This window comes from Lagopus muta, chromosome 12, assembly GCF_023343835.1.
Source record: "Lagopus muta isolate bLagMut1 chromosome 12, bLagMut1 primary, whole genome shotgun sequence".
Taxonomy (NCBI): domain Eukaryota; kingdom Metazoa; phylum Chordata; class Aves; order Galliformes; family Phasianidae; genus Lagopus; species Lagopus muta.
In genome coordinates this window covers 3,040,034-3,061,720 of record NC_064444.1, presented here as the reverse complement: position 1 = coordinate 3,061,720, position 21,687 = coordinate 3,040,034, and the positions used below count along the sequence as shown (strand labels likewise).

Below are 21,687 nucleotides of genomic sequence, written 5' to 3'. Positions count from 1 at the left end.
TCGCCCGCCCCTCCTGGGGCCCGGGGGTGATGCAAGAGCCGGGGGGGGGATGCGGGGCTGGGCGGGCGGAGGGCAGGGGGGCTCTCGGGCCCGCCGCGGTGATGCGAGGAGCGGCCGCCGGTGTCCGCGTAGCCCCTGCGGGAGGGAGGAGGAGGAGGAGGAGGAGGAGGAGGAAGGAAGGAGGAGCGCCGCGCAAGATGGAGCAGCGGCGGGGCCCCGAGCCGGGGCGGGCGCACGGCAGGTAGCCGAGCGGGAGGCACGGAGCGGCGCGGTGCGCAGGTAGGAGAGGGGCTGCCCGCCCGTGCCGGGGGATGCCGGCGGTGCCGCCGCGCTGTGCGGGATGCCGCAGCCGCCCCGGTGCGCTCCGGACCGCTCGGCACCGCGGTGAACGGGAGCCGGGCTATGCTCGCTGCCGGCCGCTCGGGGGGACGGGGCCGCAGCGCTTCAGGTGCGGGCGGCGGGGCGGCTGCGAGCGGCTCGGCCCCATTCGGATGCGGAGATCTCCCCCTGCCGGGCTCCGCTTCCAGTGCTGGAAAGAAACCCGTGAGTCAGTCCGCTAAAGGGAGACGGCGATTTTGGGGCGCAGTGGTGAGGACTGACTGCACTGTGCACGCACAGACGGGTCCTTGGCGCAGCGCTCCTCGGCTTGGAATAGATCGCACCAGATGTTGAGGACCAGAGTCTTAAAAACCACTCCTTGCACATCTCAGTGAGAATCCACCAAACCCGGGACGTTGGATTTTGCAATTTTAATAATAAAAGAGACCATTCCATGATAAAAGCAGCCCATCTCTTTCAAACTGATTACAATTTTTTTTTTACAGTTTTGGGGGATTATTTTTCTATTCGACGTATTGTCTGTATAGTCTGTAAATGGAAAGCCTGAACCGTTTAGAAACCTCATTGCCACTCAGCATTTCCAGAGTCCTCAGGGAGGATCACCTGTGTTACCTGTGGGATACATCATTGAATGCCACACAGTGTGAAGCCCCAATCCTGCCAGCAGTCTCCTCCATGCTCTTGAATGACGTGAGCTTTGCTGTGGAGTCAGAGCCCCAAACGTGAGCTTATTGCTGCAGTGCATTGCTGTGATGAAGGTGATGTCATTGGGGACAGAGGAATCTTTGGGAAGGCAGCACAGGTGTAGCACACAGCATGTGGGTGCGTGGCACTCCATACTGTAGGCTCTGGATGATGCTATCACCACACATTAATAGGTCTGAATTTCTATTGATTTCCTTTTGGAACACATTTTCTGTACATATATATTTTTAAAGTCTTTGTGCTGAGCATGAGCTGCTCATAAAAAATAGGCTTTTTTCTTAGTCTGCATTCATCATCCATTGGCACTACTGCTATTTATACACGTTCCAGCTGACTGTCCTTGTCTCATCCTCAGCTCCCCGCGTTTCCTGGGGGACGGTGGGTGACCAAAATGGCATTTCCCATAGAAGGAGAAAAGCTCCATCTCTATCAGCTCTGCTATGGCCCAGGAGCTGGAATGTTCCAATTGCATTCACTGGGTTGTATTCAACCCCTCGTATTCAATGCTTCCTCATAGGACCGACCCTTTCCCTTTGCTTCTTTGCCTTTAGCACATTTTCACGGATTATTTTTTTTTTTCCTTTTAACGCACTGAGGGGAAAATACCCGCATTTCTGGCTTCAGCGAGCCCTGATACTGGAGTTTGGAGACTTCCACCTTCTGCACATGGCTCTTTTCCAGCTGGGCAGGAAGCCGTTGGTTGGACTGGATATCATTTCCAACCCTAACGATGCGGGCAACGGCGCCGGCATTCCGAACATCCGCGTGTCCCGTGCGCCCGGCAGCACCGCCGGCATCCCGCACCGCCGGCACCGGGGCCGCGCTGACGCCTCCGCGGCCGGGCTGGATCCCGCCCCTGCAGCACCCCGCCGCCATTTGCTCGCAGCGCGGTCTCCCCGCCCGCTCCGGGGTTGGAGCAGCCGAAGCTCTGCCTCCTGCCCGTCCCACTCCCGGCCCCGGCCTGCCCGGAGTGCCCAGCACGGCGCCCGCGTTTGCTGGGCGAGCCATGGCCGCGCGGGGCGGCTGCGCGGCGGCCGGCGGAGCGGGTTTTCCCCGCGGGAGCGCCGAGCTCTGGTAATGACCTCCTTCCTCCTCCCCTTCCCCTCGGCCCGGCGAGCCCAGCTGGCCCCGCTGCTCTCCTCCCCTCTGCGGGCCGTGGGAGCGGGGAGGCGCGGCCGCTCCTCCCTGGGGCTCGTCCTGCCGCCGGTCCTTCGCGGTTCCTCGGGTCGGGGTCGGCGCTGCTGGGGCTGCCCCACCTGTGGGCGTCGGGGTCCGGAGCCCGGCCGTGTTCCCCAGGAAGGAGCGGTCCTTACCCCGGGCAGCTGTAGCGGGGACGGGCGGTGCGGGTAAGCGCTGTGTCATCAGTATTTCGTGCACCGCTCTTCGGTTGTGCCCTATGGCGCCCAACTTGTTGACGCGATGAGCGTTGACGAGAAAGGAAAGAACACCCACCGCGAATGGATCATATCGGTGTATAACGTTGTTACGGCGCTTTGAGGTGCGCTGCTGACCGCTTCTTTCTGCCTTTGTTCCAGAAGCTCCGCGGCTCAGCCCGCCATGGAGAGCACCAGGCAGACCAGGATTTGCCGCCCGCACAAAATCAGCGAGTCCTCGAAGGTTGGTTTGTGTTCTGTGCCAATAAGTGAGGGGAATCTCCTTTCCATGCGCTGCTGGGATGGAAAGCGAATGTTCTGAGCTGTTAGGAGGACGTGTGAGAGCAGCGGTGTGCCTGCACACCAGTCTTTGATTTCAGAAGCAAGTTGCTCTCTAATGGCTTTGTTTTTAAAAGAAAAAAAGCAGCAGCAGCGAATGAAGAGCTGCTCATCGTGACTCATAACTTAAAAAAGAAACCCACACCATCACAGCAGTGTTTGCTCTGCACCAAAGCTTCACTCATTAATTAGATTTATTTTGGGAATTTTACGTATTGATCCATCTCACCAAATCAAAGCTAGGATTACTTTTCAGATGTCACCTTCATTCTGTAGATGAGAGCCTTGATCCCACAGGCAGCTATTCTGAGGAGCTCAGGGTTTCCTTAGGTTTGCAAAGGTAATTGTTTTGGTATGAGATCTCAGTCTGAAATAATCCATTGGCCCCAGTTGGAAATCTGCAGAAGGCCCTTTCAGGTGAGCTGAAGATGATGACCTTGGCTTTGCAAGCTGTTAACACAGCACTAATTACTGCGTTCACTTTGTTTCGTACCAGTGACATTTGGTTCTGGTGTGAGCACTGGGTGCTGCAGGCAATGAACCTTTCACTGCCAGCAATTGCTACAATTTCCAGTGCCCAGATCTGTGTTACCAAACTGGAATGAGACAGATCTCATGTCCTTCTGCATCCCTCAAGAGTCCTGGTGCTGCTTTAACAGTCTGGAGGACATTAATTACATCTTTGAATCCAAAAAGTTAACATTCTAAAAGCTATAATAACAAAAGATAAGGGATAAACAGAACAGATCTGTAAATGCATCCCTAGCAATGTCATCTTCTCCTGGGTGCTGGACCTGCCTGCCATTTTCGTGGTTTATTCTGAACGTACCAATGATTCATCTTATTAAAAATCAATTAACTTGACAGCACTGTTTTGTTTTCTTGTTTAGACAGCAGCCGTCACTCTGTTAAACTTGGTGGTATGGATGATGCTGAAGCTGTCCTGGGGGGTATAAATAGCTTGCAAGCTGCTTGTATTTATCATAAAATTTGTCTTGCTTTAGAAAAGTGCAGCTATCAGCTTCTGTCATTTGCTCACTGTATGCATGGAAGTGTGAAGCAGCTGCAGTGTGGTAATACATTCCGAGTCCCTCCAGAGCCACACAGAATTTTTATGCTTGCTTTCTGAAGTAGCAGCAGTTCCACACAGCAGCACAGGTTTGAGCAGTACAAGTTGTGATGTGTGTTTGTGGTCAGGATTATTGCTGCTGACTGCACAGCTGGTTAAGTCAATAGGAATCTCTGGCGACTCCTGCAGCCTGGTGTAATCTCGTTATGCACAATGGTGCCATTAGGGAATATCAGAGAAATGATCAGCCACTTACAAAGACTTATAAAAACATACAACTATGCTTTGGGTTTAATCCGATAACTTTATCCTGTGAGTCAGAGTCAGAGCAGGGCGATGTTTATTGTCTCTTGTCCTCTGTCCTTCACCATAGCTGCTGCAAATGTATGGTCTGTCCTTTACTGCTTTTATTCTTCCCACCTCCTCCACTCCCTGAGCATCTTCATTTCTCAAGATAAGAAACACGAAGATAAAACTTTCTAAAGCTTAAAACCTGTGTATTGTCTTCTGGTGCCGCTCTCGGGCAGTGTTACTGTTCCCTCAAAGTTACCATCTTAAGTTCAGAGAATATGATGAGGCAGAGTGTGAGAAAACTGAAGAGTTTAGGCCCAGAAAACAGAGTTATTGAAGCCCCATCACTTGGGTTGGTTTAACTCTGTGTGTTTGTGTGTAGAAAGTTACTCCAACAGAAGCTCTGTGGGAGCTTAGCCACCATTATTTAGACAAGAACATAAGCAAAACCCAAGGGAGACCACTTGGCTGTCACTGAGACATCTGGTAAAAGTTCCCTGTAGTCAAAGTCTAAATAGAGAAGCAGACAGAGGTCTGGATGTACTGCACTTCCCTCTGCCCCGAGTGTCAACAATGACAGTGTGATTATGGAGAAACCCTCAAGTTTTGACATTTGGTGGGGATGTGAAAAGCAAATTCTTATATAAAAGTTAAATACTGTGGGTTGGTTTGTTTGGATCAGCTTCGAGGCGAGAAAGTTGAAGCTCTCAGGGAGCAATCGTGGCCCTCGCAGGTTCTTGCTGAGGCTGCCAGGTGTATGTGGAGGGCTGTTCCATACACTGGACCTGAATTTGAAAGTAAATGACCAGGGTCAGTTTTACCACAGATGCCTGCTTCTGGGTATGTCATGTTAGGGAAGCAAGCTTGCTGTTTAGCTTGGAAATGCTGCTGCATAGCTGAACAATCCCTATTGCAACACATTTGGTTATTAATTTGGGTTTAATCTTTGGCAGCCTGCCTGCTGCTGTACCACAGCTGCTAAAAGGCAGACGTAGGAGGTCAGGCTCCCAAAATTGGCATTAACTTTGGACGATTGGCTGCCATCGTGTCTGGACAGTGGTGAGCCATGCATGTTAATCCTGGTTATCGTGTAATTTGGTAATCATCCTTTTGTACATACAAGACTGAGTATCTAGAGTAAGGTTTGAGCACAGGGGAAAGAACTTGGCCCTAGGGCTTGAACTTTTCTCATCCAGGTGGGTAGAGAAGTTGTTTCATTGCAATTGTCCCACATTAATGGCTTAGCCTAATGGAAATAATCATGTGATTTCTGCTTAGGATCAGGGAATGCCAAGGATATTTAGGATTTGCAGAGCAGAAAGTGAGAATCCGTAGCCTAGGAATGGAAAGGCTGAATGCCTGGGCAGCTTGAAGAGACCTCAGTCCATGTGTGACCACTTCCAATGTAGATAAAGGCTGAGGCACCTTCTCAAGGTGTCATTTCTATGGATGCAGGCTGAAGAACTGGGCAAGATCCAGCTTTACAGCCAGTGCTGTTTAGAACTCATGTAGGTACAGTGTAAAGATGTGTTTCCTTTCTACCTCCTTTCATTTATTTCACATGTTCTCACAACCATCCGTTTTGGAATTGGTAATTAAAGTTGTGAATTTGCTTTTAATTTAACCTGGCTTTTATTAAGAGAGCTCATAAGGTAACTGACTGTACCATAAGGCATTCTGCTCCTTCGCTAGAAAGAGCCCCAGAGTGGTGTCACTCCATACAGCTCTTTCTGTAGCTGTTAGGCAGGGCATGCAAGGGGTGACGAAATAACTCTGATTTGGTTCTTCTTAAGACTGGTGAGATGTGAGAAGGAAGGGAATGCAGGTTGCCTCCAAAGCTCTGTGGCAGGTACAGAGCAGTGGGAAGAATGCCTGGGGGCAGAACATTCCCAGATGGGCACTTAACAGATGTGTTCTGAGGGCGTTTTCCACTTTCTTTAAAAGAGAAATATTTAGCCTTGTTCATTACAACAAAAGCTACCTGGCTTCTGGAAGCATGTAATAGTCTTATGGGAGTAAGTTATTCATGTGTGCATCTTTGCACATAAATAAGCAGCTATTCAAAAATGCAGCGTGTGTGTTTGGGATAATAAGGAAAGAGAGGAATTTTACCCTAACAATCCTACCAGTGCACAGTGCTGACAAGGCTTGGGAGGGGGCAGCTGTCAAGCAAGCATTAACCCAAACAGTGCAGGGGTTGAGTGAAAATTTGGCATACTGCTGTATGCGTGTTGTCTTTAGGCAGTAGCTTAGTTGTGAAGAGCTCTGTAAGAAGTCATTTGGGGGACAGGAAAGAAAGGAAATGTCAGCATCGTATCTTGAAGACAATGAGTGGAAGAGTTTCAGAAAATTGTGCCCGTGTAAATCATCAGGGAGGCTGTTCGGATGCAGCACTGTGGAGGAAGTAGGAGTAAATTATAACTGAAATGGATAGGAGGAAGCGGGCAGAGCCTGCATGGGCCATTCCAAGTGAGGAGAGGCACCTGGGCTTATCGTGTGCTGGGTGCCAACAGTTTCAAACCAGAATTTGCTATCAATGTACAACAGAAGTCACTTTTTCTTATGTGTGAATACATCTAATGGGAAAATGCTTGGTGAATGCTGAAATTCTTCTTGCTGAGGATAACACACCTGATACTATGTGTAGTTTTTTTGATTCCAGGTGTACAGATGGGATGACCACTCTAGTCTGGTTCTTCAGAGTCTGAACGAACAGAGGCACCGAGGGCTCTTCTGTGATATTGTCCTCGTTGTGGATGAGCAGAGAGTCCCTGCCCATCGGAACCTCCTGGCTGTTTGCAGCGACTACTTCAACTCTATGTTCACCATTGGTATGAGAGAAGCTCATCAAAAAGAAGTTGAACTTTTTGGAGCCTCTTACATTGGTCTCAAGGCTGTGGTGGACTTTCTTTACGGAAGTGAGCTGTCCTTGGATGGAGGCAATATTGATTACGTGCTCGAAACAGCTCACCTGCTGCAGATCTGGAAGGTTGTGGACTTCTGTTGTGAGTATCTCGAGAACGAAGTCAGCGAGGAGAACTATTTGTACCTGCAGGAGCTGGCCTCTATCTACAACCTGAAGCGCCTCGACTCCTACATTGATTCTTTCATCCTGCAGAACTTTGGCACGCTGTCTTTCACTCCAGACTTCCTGCAGAACGTTTCCTTGCAGAAGCTGTGCCAGTATCTGGACAGCAGCAATGTGCAGCAGGAGTGCGAGCATGATTTGCTGCAGGCTGCCTTGCAGTGGCTTACCCAGTACCCAGAAAGGGAGAACGAGGCTTACCAGGTTCTGGATAACATTCACTTTCCCTTGATACCTAAAAGCGATCTCCTCCATCGAGTCAAGCCTGCTGTGTGCTCCCTTCTCCCCAAAGAAGCAAACTGTGAGGGCTTCATAGAAGAAGCAGTGAACTACCATAACAACGTCACTGCTCAGCCAGTGCTGCAAAACAAGCGGACAGCCCTGCGGACCTGCGAGGAAAGGCTCCTCTTTGTTGGGGGGGAGGTTTCCGAACGGTGCCTGGAACTGAGTGATGATACTTGTTTCTTGGATGTCAGAAAGGGGCAGTGGGTAGCAGAGACCCCTCTGCCAGCCAGACGAAGTCACCACTGTGTTGCAGTGCTGGGAGGTTTCATCTTCATAGCCGGAGGCAGCTTTTCAAGAGACAACGGAGGGGATGCGGCTTCAAATCTCCTATATAGGTATGATCCCCGCTGTAACCAGTGGATAAAGGTGAGGCTTAAGCTGTATTATTTCTCTGTATGAAGTTCTTAATGTTCAGAGTGTTTTCATCTTTTTGGTGGAAGGAAAGGACGTGTTAAAATAGCTAATGTGCCAACCCTTGGAAATGGAAAAAGAATGAGTTATTTTAGTGGAATTTTGGTGGGAATGTTTAAATTCTGCCCTGAACTCTTGAGCTGCATGCATATTTTCAACTTCACTTGGGATCTGGGTATCTAAGCAGTAGAATTCCTGGACAGTATCCACCTGCAACTCTTTAGGTAACCTGTGGGAACAACGCTAAAGTAGACTTAGAGGAGACTGCACAGCTGATCTGAGCAGTAGCACATGTAACTAAACAAGAGATGGGTCTGATGCAAAGGGAAAACATCTCTGATATTTGCCAAACATTTCTGTGCTGCTTTGGAGTGACTTATTCACTTACAGTCCTGCCATAAAACCCTGAAACCAGTGCAGTATCTGTAAAACGTGATATTGTTCCTACGTTTTGAAGCAATCATCCTGTGAGGTTCAGTTGGGTTTTTTGGAGTGCTTCCAATGTACACTGCTTGCAGAGTTTGGGCAGGTCATCCATGTAAAACTGAAACGTTCACAGAGTGAGCTCAGGTGCCTCCTGCTGTCTCCTGTTTTGTGAATAAGTGCAATGTACCGTGCTCCTGCAGGAAGAACCACAAGTGTTTTATGAATGTAATGGATAAAAAGTAGTAGCTTCTCAAATAAAAGGGAAGAAGCAATTATCCTCAGGCAGGAATGTACACTGTCAGCTTGCTTACCAGGTGTTTGAAGATGTCAACATGTTATTTCTTGGCAGGTTGCCTCCATGAGACAACGTCGTGTGGATTTCTACCTGGGAGCTATAACTGACATGCTGGTAGCTGTTGGTGGCAGGAACGAAAATGGGGCTCTTTCTTCAGTGGAGACCTATAGTCCTCAGAAGGATTCGTGGTCCTATATAGCAGGCTTGCCAAGGTAACGGAGATATTTGGAAGGCTGTCCTGTGTTTGAAGGATAGAGGGAGCTTACATGATGAATGGCTATCCTTAGAAGGGAAGCAAGGGGCAATATGACCAGCATGTTATTGCAAGTAACAAACTCTATCAGCATGTGTTATTTGAGCAACCATCTCTTCCAAGCAATGTGTGCTTTCAGTTTCTGTCCTGCGGAACATCTGAAGGACAGAAGAGATCTTGTAATTTTGCTCTAGTGTTCTTGAAACGTTTTTCCCAAGGTCTCTTGGAGTTGAGTTTCAGAAGGCACTGATTAGATGTTGACTGAAGCCTTTCATAGTTTATTTGGCCTTGCTTTGTCACTTTGGAGTGGTGGTTGTCCTGTCAGATGTTTCCCTCTGGCTGCTTAGATTGGCTGTTGCAAATGAACCACATTTACCTATATTTCAAATACCAGATAACTCTGGCAGATGTGACCCTTCCCCCATGTGTGCAGAGTTACAAACTTAGCTGGTTTGCTTTTGGAAGGCTTTAGTAGTGCAACTCTTACTGTAAGTAACACCAGTTCAGGATATTGAATTGTTTGTGTGATAGAATAGTGTTTCATTTGCAAACAGCTACTGAGGTTTTGTAGTATTTCAGTCATCAAAGTTATAGGGGTGTTGGCTGTATGGATGGCATTTTTGTGATGTCTGCAACCTGCAGTACCTGCTTTCTTAGAATCACTTAGAATCATTTGAATTTGGAGTTCATTTTTTTCCCCTATTCCCCTTGTTGCAGAGCCATTGGCAGCCACTGGAGGCACAGAAGCCTGCTGCCCAGTTCTGTTTCGGGCAGGTGCTGCAAAGCAAGTCTGATCCAAGCTAACAGTTGGGCTTGAGTGCTTTTAGGAAGCAGGATGCTTTCTCTGTTTCCTTCTGCTCACACAGGCAGATCTAGCAGTTGAGACTGAGCACCACAGCCTTTCCTGAGAGGCTTCACATGAGAAAAGCCTTCTAGTAATTGGGATGACCTGTGAGATCTCAGTAACATCTCATAGAAATTGTAGCACAGCTTTTTTTGTAACATTTTCGATGAAATGTGGACATGACCGGAATGCATTTTATGTTGCTGGAGAAACACTTTGTAACAGACCTGGGTATGTTTTTCCCAGCATTTAGATGGTCTGAGGGAAGCTTGCATGGCTGGTTTAAGGCAAGCAGGCTGTCTGAAAAGAGGCAGTCTACGTGTTCCTACCAGTACCTCTGTGTTGGCTTTGAGAATTTTGCAGCTGCAGCATTTAAAAGTGAACTTTGGTTTGGGGAGGTTTTCTTGGTTTTGGTGTTGTTGTTTTTTATTAGATTGCCTAAGCAAAAGTTCCCCTCATGGGAGACATCCCACTTATGTTGATTTAGCTGGTTGATAAACTGCTGTAGTACTGCAAATATTTTAAGTTATTGCTGCATCCCAAAGTTGTTCTGTGTTTTCTCCTGCCTGCTCTGTCCTGTTCCTTCATGCAGGTTGCAGAAAGGAAAGTCAGGATAGAAGTGAACAACATTTCTTAAGGGAGGGACAAAAATATTGCTGGAGCTCGAGGAGAGGTGTCACTGGCAGTAGACTGGCTGCAGGAAGGGTTCTGGGCAGTCCTTTGCTGATGTGCTTCAGATGTGTTTGCTGACAGCGCTGGAGGGATGAAAGACTTGTCTCTGCACAGCCTTTTGTTCCCTGTGTTCTTCTGTCATCTTCTCTTTGAAGAAAAAATCTGCAGGTTTTTGTCCTCTTAGGCACATGGCCAGCAGAAGCAGGCGCCCTGCCCATGGCTCTGGTGTTGTCTCTGTCTGCTCTCAGAAGAGGAATTGTCTTCCAGGCAGCTGCTGGAGGGAAGTGTTAAATCGTTCTAGGGTATTGGCTTACATAGTTTGCTTTGAGCTGTGTGACGTTGGACTCTCATAAGATATATTTGTCAAAGGTTCTACTCTGAACATAATAAAATGTAGGGGTTTTGTTTGTCTTTGTGATTACTTTTTTCTTCTTGGAAGGGTCATAGCATGGCAGAATCCATGAAACATGGAAATCCAGAAACCATGGCAGAGGTTGCATCCTTGGTACACAAGTCTCCATTTCCAAGTTCTACGTCCACATTACTGTGTGCAGGAACTGCAATGCTTCTCTAAGGAAGACCTTTCCAGGCTCTTTTTTGCTTCATATTCCTCCCCAGCCCCCTTCCCATCCCAACATGGTCAAAATGTTGTTTTCCCTCACCACGTCCTTGGAAGGAGCAAAGTTGTTTTGACTGAAGTAGTGCTGTCTTCTGGAGAAGAAAGCACAGCATCTTGAGGCAGATGCTTGACATAGGAAGCATTAGCCATGCTAAATGATGGACCTTGTCCAAGTCTGCTACGAGTGAGACCTAAGTCTGATCCAAGTGAACGTGGCCTGAATCTCATCAGGGTCTTGAGCTTTCCCATTCTTAGGAGAGGTCTCTATCTTTTTATGCACTTTCCCAAGCTCTTTGGAAGCAGTTGCTGACATAGTTTCTAGCCCACGAGGGAACGGCAGTGACTGACGAGTTTGGCAGAGCAGAGGTTTGTGCAACGTGTTCTCATTTTGAGTAGACTTTGAAAAAGTCTGCTGTAGACATCAGTGTAATTAATTGAGTGGCTCCAGGTTAAACTTTGGCAGAACAACTGAAAGCAGTTGTGTGAGGAAATGTGTTGGAACAGGTTAATAAATGATGGTGTCTGTTCTACTAGTCGTGTCGTGAATAATCTTGCATGGTTGCAACAGGTGGACATCAAGATTCTGAGCAACCACAGCTCGCCAGGGCTTTGCTTGGAGTAGGGGATTCCCAAAGCTGTATCAACTTAGGCCAAGTGCGTGGGGTTTCTTCTGCCTAAGAACATGAATTGTAGATAGTGCTCCCCAAATGGTGTTACTGTGACAGAAGCTGTAATTTTTGCAGTGTTATGTCTGGGAAAGATTCAAAATTGGCAGTTGGCTCTAATAGATGTTCTGAATTGAAACTTCTTTCTCCTTAATGCCTTTATCTTTTTTCTGGCCACTCTTATAGGTGTTGCTGCCAAAACACTCACTGCTTTCTGTCAGGGGATGTCTGGACCCATGGCATTGAAGTGTCCTGTTGTGCTGCACGCTTAGAAATACTGCTGTTGAAACCACATGGCTTTTAGAAAGGATTCTTACTGATTGTTCTCAATTTGTGCATTAGGTTTCATGCAGTTTCTATTAATGTGAAGCTGTGTATGTACAACTTTGAACGATCTTTTCATACGTCAGGCGAAGTGAAAACACCTCTAAGCTATTTCAACAGTACTATTTCCCTGTACTGGAAAATAACAAGTTGATGGCCAATTTTATGATTCAGATATGTTAGCCTTTTTCAAATTACTCTTGTAGCTATTGCAGTTCACTGGACGTTGCCTGATGGAGGCAAAAAGGAAAGCAGAAGTGCTTTTTTTGTAGCTGTCTATGCTAGACTGCCTTCATGCGCTTGAGAGTGGAGTGTGCCTGTTTCTTATTTGCATAGAATTCCTCTTACTTGGTACAGTAGGAGAATATTCATCCTACTTCTCTAAATATCACTGGTTATTTTCTTTACTTCTGTTTTTTTTCCCAAACATTGTCCATCCTTACTTCCTAGATACTCTACCTTTTAAGACCCATCCATGTGTATATAGAGAAGCATCTGCAGCAACCTGATTCAGTGCTACTGGAGGCTTATGCTGACAGTTCTTGTCCCTAACAGACCACACACAAGATGCATCTAATCTACCTTACACCTGCCACAGCATTTCTGGCAGGTGCAAAAGCAGGAATGTGTGTGCGCAGGGAATTTTGTGTCAAATAGACATACCAAGCATGAGTGCTGTTCTCCCAGAGTTGGGCAGATCGTGAGCTGTGGCATTTTTGAGTTGTCTTTTTGCATAACACCTTAGTCCTGTCCTTTTTTTCTGGGTGGTTAAGAGGCAGTATCATTCTGAAGTATCAGCCCTTGTTAGCTGTGGCATCTGTCCTGGCCACTCAGCATTCTTAGGTCAAGCATGTCAACGATTGTTCTGTTTCTTGAAGTAGGAGCTTACTAATATGTCTGATTCAGACACTGGTCAGGGATCAGAAGTTTTGGTAGAATAATAAGCTTCTTGTAGCTGTTCTCCAAAGTATCATGCTTTCAGGGTAAATGTGGGCTTTCTTTCTATTCCACCTATTCACCTGGCATAACAGCACTTGGCATTTATATGTGGAAGAAGTTAGTGTAGCTGAGACAAACTCTTACATTACAAAATAAAAACACCTTCAGGTTCTATCCACGCTGAATTTTAAGCGTGTTGAGGCACAGTTCAAAAGCATTCCTGGCTAAAGTAATGCTAACATAAGTTTGTCTGCCATAGAGGTTGAGTTGTTGAGACCATGACTACAAAGGATGGTAGCAGAGGCTCATGAGTGCAGGGTGAAGTATATATTGCAGCCTTGGGTCTGTGAAATTGTTTGGGCTCTTCTTATCAATTTTGCCGTGGCTGGTACTGCAGCTACTTCTTTTAGAAAGAAAAGAGAGAAAAAAGGCACATGCAGGAAGGGTATATTCAAGGAAGCCAAGGCTTCCCTCACTTAGCATTCCTCTTCTAAGAGCTCGAAAGGGTTTGGTTAGAAATATCTGAGTGTGAAGTTAAGAAAAGCCTCAAGAATTGATTTTGTAGCAGCTTTATTACAGCTGATCAAAGAGGTTTTCTCTGTGCCCTGTGGAAACAGCATGTCTGAAGTTGGTTTCTGTCATCTTGTTTCGTCTTACTTGAAAGGTGGTCTGTGATTGAAGCTTGTTGCCTCGTGTTGGGGCGACCAAAGAAGTTATCACCTGCTTAGCAGAAGTGGTAGAGCAGCAGGTAGACAGCTCGTGTATCATGCCCATAAATAAAAGGAATTCTGTCTTTAGTTACTGCCTGTTTTCTTCAGCGCTGCTTCTCATTGAATGCTTGTGCATTTTGCTAAAATCCTTAAGTTCTAAGTTGGGTTGTTTCTGTTTGCCTGTCCTAGGTTTACTTATGGCCATGCTGGAACAGTCTACAAGGAATTTGTGTACATTTCAGGTGGCCACGATTACCAAATTGGCCCGTACCGAAAAAACCTGCTGTGCTACGACTACCGCACAGATGTCTGGGAGGAGAAGAGACCAATGATCACTGCCAGGGGGTGGCACAGCATGTGCACCTTACAGGACAATATCTATTCTATTGGTGGCAGCGATGACAACATAGAAACCATGGCTCGTTTTGACATTCTGAGCGTGGAGTCGTACAGCCCTCAATGTAACCAGTGGACCAGAGTTGCTCCTCTGCTGCAAGCTAACAGTGAGTCAGGGGTGGCTGTCTGGGAAGGCAAAATTTATATACTTGGAGGCTACAGCTGGGAAGAAACGGTCTTCTCCAAAACAGTCCAAGTTTATGATAAGGAGAAAAATAAGTGGTACAAAGGAACTGATTTACCCAAAGCGATTGCTGGTGTGTCTGCATGCGTCTGTGCACTGAAACCCAAAACAGAGGACAAAAAGAAAAAGACAAAAACAAAAAAACATCAGGATCGGGGAAGATGACTGCTTCTGGATAACCACCCTTTAATGGTGGGCTCCCAAGGACCCTTGTATTTATCATTTCTTTCTAACCTTGATTCTTTATTTTTCTTTTTAAATAGGGGGAAAAGGTATCTTCTGAAGCCTCACAAACGTACAGTGAATGTGTTTTTTGGATTAAGCTCACATTTAAGGTCAAAAACAAGAAAAAAAAAAACCCCAAAAATCTCTTTTAAGGGGTGATATGGCAAGAGAGGTTATGCTAATCTCCTGAATGTTGAGGATTAATTTTTGTCACCTGTGGTTTTTGGCATTCTCACACATATTCTGTTATGCTGACATTTGAAAAATAAGGTTGAATCTTTGGCTGGGATTATAATGACAAAGGTGAGAGGCGGAGTAGAAAGTGATGAGCTTGAAGTTACAGAGCAATTCAAAGGAGCTCAGAAGCTAAGAAGAAAATGAAATGGGTCTTCAATGTTGTAAATCTTGGGGTTTTTTTATTATTTCTTTCAGTAACAGATTCCATTTACAGTACATTTTTGAGTTTTCAGTATCAGATTTCTGGAACACTCGAGCATTCAAAGAAAGTATTTCTTTAGGTGAATGCAGGTCAGATCAGCTTGAACAGCAACTAACTCCACTGTAGTCTTTAGATTAAGAAGGCCTTATTGTGTGGCCAAAGAATAGATGGGAGCTGACTGGGGCTTGGATTGATAGCGTTGTGAACTTTGAAATCTGGGGAAGGTGATACGAATTTTGCACGCCTTGTTGCAACATTTTCCCTATTTAGATATGAGAGCTTGTTTTTCTTAGGCTTTAAAACATGCCCTGCAGTGAGGAAAAAAAAACTATTAAAGTAGTAGAAAAAATATTTGAGGATTTGGATGGAAACTGCTGTGTTTTTACTGAGCTTTAAAGCAGTTGGGATTGGAAGAGTTCACCATGAGTTTGGGGATTCTTGAGTAGCGTTCCAAGGAGTGGGGAAATGACAGAAGGATTCTGTAGGCGAGCACAGAGCAGGAGTGTGTCCTTCCCCAGCCCTGCCAGCCTGTATGAGCTGGGATTTGCTTCCTTTGAATGGAGCTGGCAGTGGTCATGGCCAGTAGCCAGTGTGAGCAGGGGCCAGATTTGCCTTCTGACAAACAGCAGACCAACCAGGATGATGAATTGGGGTTTGGTAATCCTGTGGAAGAGAAACTTGATTATTTTTTTTTTACCTTAGCTGTCAGCTCATGCTTTCCTTGTCTTTCAAATTCAAACTGGCTTTTCCTGAGAATTGCCTTTTCTGTTAGGCTTTGTCAGGATTCCAAGCCACATTTCATCAAGCTTGCAGAAGAACACCTTCCCCAGCGAGGAAGGTCCCATAGGAAGAAACCTAAAATGCTCTCAGGACTGCATTTGGGATCTGGACAGTAGGACCAAACTGAAAATTGTCTGTTAGATCCTCTGTCTCACGCTGTTCTCTGCCTACCAAGTGAAGAGATTTCTGACCCAAGTGTTAGTTCACCCTCTACAAACACAGCTGATTGTGCTGTAGATAATAAAATTCCCCGACTGTCTGGCCGGCTTTCAGGCATTCACCCTGGGGCATTTTACAAACGCACCTCTGATTTGCAAGGAGTTGATCACCAGCAATCTGATACAACCACTTCAGTTATTGTTATAATGCCAGGCCACAGATTAACATTTCTCCTTCCCAAAAGAGTAAGTTTTTAGAAACTTTTTAAAAACTTTTATACTTTTTATAACGCATTTTGCTAACTCAGTCTTGTTTGCCATGTAATATATGAGTAGGGGAACTACTGCTCTGTAATTGTGGCTGCCGTCGAGAGCTCATAATTGGACGGCTCCTTTAGTCTTTGTGTAGCTGGTTGGGATGTGATGCAGCTGTCAGAGCAGCATTTACATTCCCAGCATTGTCAGGCAGTCAGCTATAATTGTAACCATTGTGTGGCCACTCCACTGATAGTCCAGCTCACCAGACATGTTAATAAACACATTTTCTTTTCAGCCATTGGGGATCTGCTGAGTGGTTTGGTTTAAAATTCTGCTGGGGAAGTATTGATTCTAGTTTTTGTTTGGTTGGTTTTTTCCTCCTCACTTCCCCTTTCACATCATTCCCGTGCACCATAACCACGTATTTCGGATTTGCCTTTTTCTTTCCATACAGTGTACATAGAGGTGATACCCTGCTAATATCCTGCTTAACTCCCTGGTTTTTGTTCATGGGATTTCTGTTGGTTGCTTTTGTTGGTTGCTTTTGGTTAGTTGCTTGGGCTTTGGGTTGTTTTGGTGTTTTTTTTAGCAACTATTTACCTCATTAATTGGAAAACACTAAGAAAACATTTTTGCACTTCATGTCATTTGAAGCTCTTGTAATTTAGAGAGCTCTTAGTTATATTACAAGAACTTCTTTGCATTGAAAGATGTACTTCTGAATGAACTTCTGGAGTGCAAGGAAGTGACCGGTGTCTTCTTAGGTGCTCAAAAATGATTGAGGAAAACTAGCTTAAATGACTTCTTGGAAACTCCTTGAGGTTTTGTTTTTCTTATTTGCTTAAAAGAAAAAAACCTGAAGTAGTTAATCTCATTTGCATTAATGAATTTGTTCTAAAGCCTTTGTACACTGCATGAGGTAATCATTTTTTGAAATTCTAAAACTAATTAAAATTTGGTTATGACAAACATTAATGAGTTGTGAGGCTTTTTTTTTATATATATCTGAGATCCTAGCTATGTTGACTGAGAGCTATTTAACTTTAGGGGACATTTTCATGTGTAAGTACAGAAGAAATGTCAAGGCCTTGCTTTGTTTTTGTTAATGGGTTGCCTATTCCTATATTTCCTCTGCCCTCCCACCCATTTAATTGTGTTTGTGTAATACATTAATGTCTGGAAAAAAAAAATAAACCCAGCTTAGAATATTGTATTCATAACTGTCTGACCTGTGGATTGTTTTAACTGTTCTTTTCCTTATTGACAACTTGGAAACAAGTGAATTTGTAAATATTTGAGCAATTATTTTAGGTGGCATTGGTAATGATGGAAACATTTCAGCAGGCAGGAGCTAAATATAACAGTTGGAAGTAGAAATGTAAATTCCTTGGCTAATCCACCTTTTCTGCATCACGCTCCGAACCAGGCAGTCAGAAATTACTTTTTGCATCTTTTGCAATGCTTACAAAAACCCAATCCATTTTATGGTGCTTTCGAAGATTAGTGTTCAATGGGGATTAGGTCAACACATTTAGGACTTCATAACACAACGCTTAATTGCATAGGCAGAATCCAACCTCGGTTCTCATCAAAGTAAGCTTTACTTTTCCTGGTCCATTTATCCTCTTTTCAAAATAAACAAAGGCTATAAATGAGTGTATCTGATACTACCAGAGGTCACTGGGGTATCCTACCTGTTGTTGCTGTAAATTTCATCACCGTTTGCACCTGCCAGACCCAGGGCAGTCTGCAGTGCTAAAAGCAGAGCCTGGCAGGGTGCCCCTTCGCTGTGGACGCTGTGTGCCTGGACTTGGCTCAGCATCACTGGGGAAGTGGTAGGAGCCTGTTAACTAAGAGCACATCATGCTTTACAGTAACTTCTGGTCCTGAGTGCTGATCTGCATTGTGAAATCGGTGCGCTGCAGTTTTGCACAAATGAAATGGAGAATATGGATGAATGAATGAACGTCTGCTTTGATGCTCACAGTCCAAGCAGCCCTCTGTGCATACGTAGGATGGGCAAAGCAGAGGCAGTATCCTACTGCTCTTACAGAATCAGCCTGACTCTGGCACCTGAACATTCCACAGCCTTCATCCATAAGCTCTGTACAATGTTTCTGGTCAGGAAGCACAGCTTTCTTCCTGCTCTGGGGGATAAAATTGCTGCTTTACCTCATTTTAAAGAAGGCTCCCGTTGCCAAATTCTGATGAAAACACATTTTACCTGACACAGAACATCAACCAAAACCCTCCGTTTCTCTCTTCCCACACTTCCACCACGCGTGCATCTCGGCATCAGCACGTCAGGGAGCTGCTGCCTGTTAGAAAACAATGCTAACGGTAGATAACAAAAATCTCTTGGGATACCCTGAGGAAAAATGATGTGAGATGCAGTTGTTTTGAAAGCTTGAGTAAGAAGTATGAAATATTTTTGTTTTCAGGCTGAAATCTTACATCGAGAAAAACGTGCCTAAGTGTGTCTTTCCTCTGTAAGAGATCACACTGCTTGTTTTTTCAAGTACTGGTGTATTTTACTTGCTGTTTGGGAATCAGTATTATTGAGTGGCAGCAAAAAAGGTCTCACTTCTAGAGAATGTAGAGGAAGAATTGAACACTTAGCGTTCTTTCACAGAAATGATCTACCTTGCAGAATAAAAGCTCAACTTTGTAGATTCTAATTGTGATTATTATCATGAACTTACAGCTTTGGTTTGTCTCCAAAGTCAGGGCAGACACAGGCCTTGTCCAGGTGATGATGCTGTCTCTGCAGTGCAGGTTTGTGCATAAACCAACTTCAGCTCCTTTCTGAAGGTTTCCTTTCTGGCAACTCCACTCCTGATGAGAGAGGCACAGTCCAGTGTCAGGTTTGTTGATGCCACGTGCATTTTTTTACCATCACATGGGCTTTTTCTGGATCTCCAGCTTTGGAGTAAACATTTCTTTGTTTTTATTTTGGTGAGTTCAGTGACAAGTGTTGAACAGAATTTGAAAGGCAGGTAAGACAGAGAAGTGCAGGTCCTTTGGAGATTGCAGCCCTGAAGTCGACTATTGCATGAGAGGGCAGAAAGCTTGTATTTAAGACGAGGTTGGACAAGACACAAATAATGCAGCCAAAGGGTCTGCATAGGTAACTGAAACACAAATATATTGAGTCAAGCATCTACATGATCTGTCAAAGACTTGCCCAGGCTTGAAAATTGTTTCAGGCTAAATTGAACTAGTTTATGCTTAAGTTCCTTCCATCAACAAATGAAGTGCATTTGTAGCAGTTTTCTATATTCATGGGAATATGGATTTCGGAAGCCACATTTTGTTACTGTTTTTTTCAGAATAAAACATCCAGTTTTGTTCTGAACTTTATTCAGTAAACTGGTAGTTTACTCTACCAGTAACCATTCCTGCTCTGCTGCTATCTTGATTTCCTTTGGTAAACCCTGGGTGCCTGGTGCTGGCCCGTGCAGTTTAGGTCATGGAAAGTTCAAAAGTCATAATCATTCAGCTAGCATGTTTCAGAACTCGTGATATTCTGAAGCGTGATGCTTTGGGAAAAGCCTCAGGAGTGACTGCCCAGTAGAATACCATCCAGTGCACGAGCTGCTGCCCAAAAAAAGATGCTTGCCAACAAGGACCTAAGCAAGTTCTACAAGGGAAGAAGAAGAGCTTTCTCAGGTCTGTCGGAATGTTTTATTATCACCATTAGCAGCAAAAAGAATCTGGTTTGGCAGAGACTTCTGTTTCTTCTTCATGAAGCACTCTATCATGTAATTAATTTTGTGCCCCCATGACCACTGTGAAAACAGATGGATTTACCTCTGGCAAAGTTCATGAGGTCTCTGTGGACCTTATTCTGTCTGGGGAAGGTCTGTCACAGCTGCATTTCACAGGCCATACCACTGACATCTCTGGATACTGACCTAGGGTAAGCTGATTTTCTATTGAAAACTTAAAGCACAAGGAGCCAATGGACCCAGAAGCAGATGAGAAGAGGTCCAATGAAAGTGCTTTATGCTACACAACTGGATGGATGGAACTGAAAGAGCTTCCTTCCCAACACTGTGCCAATTAGAGGCATGAGGCTGCTACCAGTATGAAACCTCACTCCTGGCATTTTAAGTAATGTTTCTAATTTTTAAAAACAAAGCAGACAATCCTTTCTGATTACCATAGCCATAATCTTCATTTGTGATAAAAAAAATAAAAATAATAATAAAAAAAACCAAAATACTGTGATAAAATTTTAACAGACTTTACACCAAGCCTGTACTAAGATAAAACTGAGGGTGTTTTAGGTGCTACTGAACTGTCAGACAGTGACATCCTTTCTGCCCACGTCTCAGCGTTCACTGTCAGCAATGGCTTTCAGCAGTGATGGTATTTGAAATAAGCAGTTTCCAGGTGGGAGGCTCTGTGCTCATTTGTATTTTCAGCCGTTGGAAGGGGCAATCTCTCCAGCAAAAACCATCCGTTTACTCAGGCAGCATTGTGGGAAGAAGGGGAATTTTGCCTTCAACCAGATAAGCTCCTTCAGGATTTTCACTCCATTATTTACCTTGTAAATTAGACTCCTGGGAGGGTTACAGATGTTGGAAATGCTGCATGCAAAAAACCGTGCATGTTTGTATGTTCGTCTCCCTTTCTTGTTTCTCCCTTTTAATATTAAACAGCCATTTTCACTGCTGGTTCTCTGCCTTAGGACAGAAAAGCAACACTTGCTAGAAACAAAAGAAAGGGAGTGGTAGCAGGGCGTGTCAAGAAAAAGGACAGAAACCGATACAGAAAATCATTGAGCGTGGTTCCTTCCCATTCCTGTCTCAAGCACACTTAGCGCCGTGCTTCACAAAACGAGAGACAAATTTGTCCTTATTGAATAAAGAGGGGGTGATGTTTCCTTTGCATTTCTGGTCAACCTCAGCCAAAGCCACAGTTTTACCCCCTCCAGCTTTCAGCCCCGTTAAGCTTTTTCCAACACTGCAGTGGACTTTTGCAGGACTCCAGGAGAAAAGTTAGTAAATTAGCGATAAATTTTGACAGATTCTTGCCTGGGGGGGAACCCAGCATTCACTTATGACTCAGCCTTGTCAAAATCACGCGATTAGCTTAGTCACTTGGTGATTTTTTCCCAAACAACCGCTGCCCTCATTCCCTGTGGCGATTTGGGATGAAGCTTTTGCTGCTCACACCTCTGGGGCGACGCCAGGCACGCGGCCTGCAGCCAAACGCAATCTGACGTGAACCCAAGCGCTTAGCTATCGAATTTAGTCCTCGGGGCAAGCCGGCTGCTTTAGTAGCTGTATTTTTCCAACGCCGCTCCCCGTAGCAGAAGACTATTCAGCTGTAACCGCTCCTTCCCACACGGACAGGACCGAGCGCCGCCCGCAGCGCTCAAGCCACGAGGCGCTACGCTCCCCCCTCAGTTCCAGCCCGCCTGCCCCCGAACGACGCCGGAGGACTGAAGGCAGAGCTTCGTCTTCACCTCGCTCTCACAGCGCCCATAGACTCCGCTTCCCGCCGCCCGCACCCCTTCCTCGCGGCCACCCCGCGCCCTGCTCAGCATCCACCGCGCATGCGTGCTCACAACCCGCCACCACCGCCCGCCGAACACG

General features: G+C 45.6%; 1 protein-coding gene and 1 long non-coding RNA gene across 5 annotated transcripts; one reads left to right on the top strand and one right to left on the bottom strand.

The window, feature by feature from the left end:
• Window positions 1–49: 49 nt before the first annotated feature.
• Window positions 50–17,482, top strand: KLHL36 (kelch like family member 36). Of its 4 annotated transcripts, none has more exons than XM_048958982.1 (5): window positions 50–279; window positions 2,583–2,661; window positions 6,779–7,852; window positions 8,673–8,830; window positions 13,834–17,476. In XM_048958982.1, exons 1-5 carry the CDS (start codon window positions 50–52, stop codon window positions 14,387–14,389), a joined length of 2,097 nt encoding a protein of 698 aa, XP_048814939.1. In that variant the 3' UTR covers window positions 14,390–17,476. The 4 variants fall into 4 exon arrangements, with proteins under 4 accessions (XP_048814939.1, XP_048814937.1, XP_048814936.1 ...); XM_048958980.1 differs by having other exon boundaries at window positions 2,580–2,661; XM_048958979.1 differs by lacking the exon at window positions 50–279 and adding an exon at window positions 286–2,118 and having other exon boundaries at window positions 13,834–17,482.
• On the bottom strand, window positions 15,441–21,676 carry LOC125699449 (uncharacterized). The gene is made up of 4 exons (XR_007379563.1): window positions 20,634–21,676; window positions 18,787–18,919; window positions 18,309–18,402; window positions 15,441–15,551 (listed from the first exon to the last, which is right to left on the bottom strand). It is a non-coding gene; the product is annotated as an uncharacterized LOC125699449 (long non-coding RNA).
• Window positions 21,677–21,687: the final 11 nt, after the last annotated feature.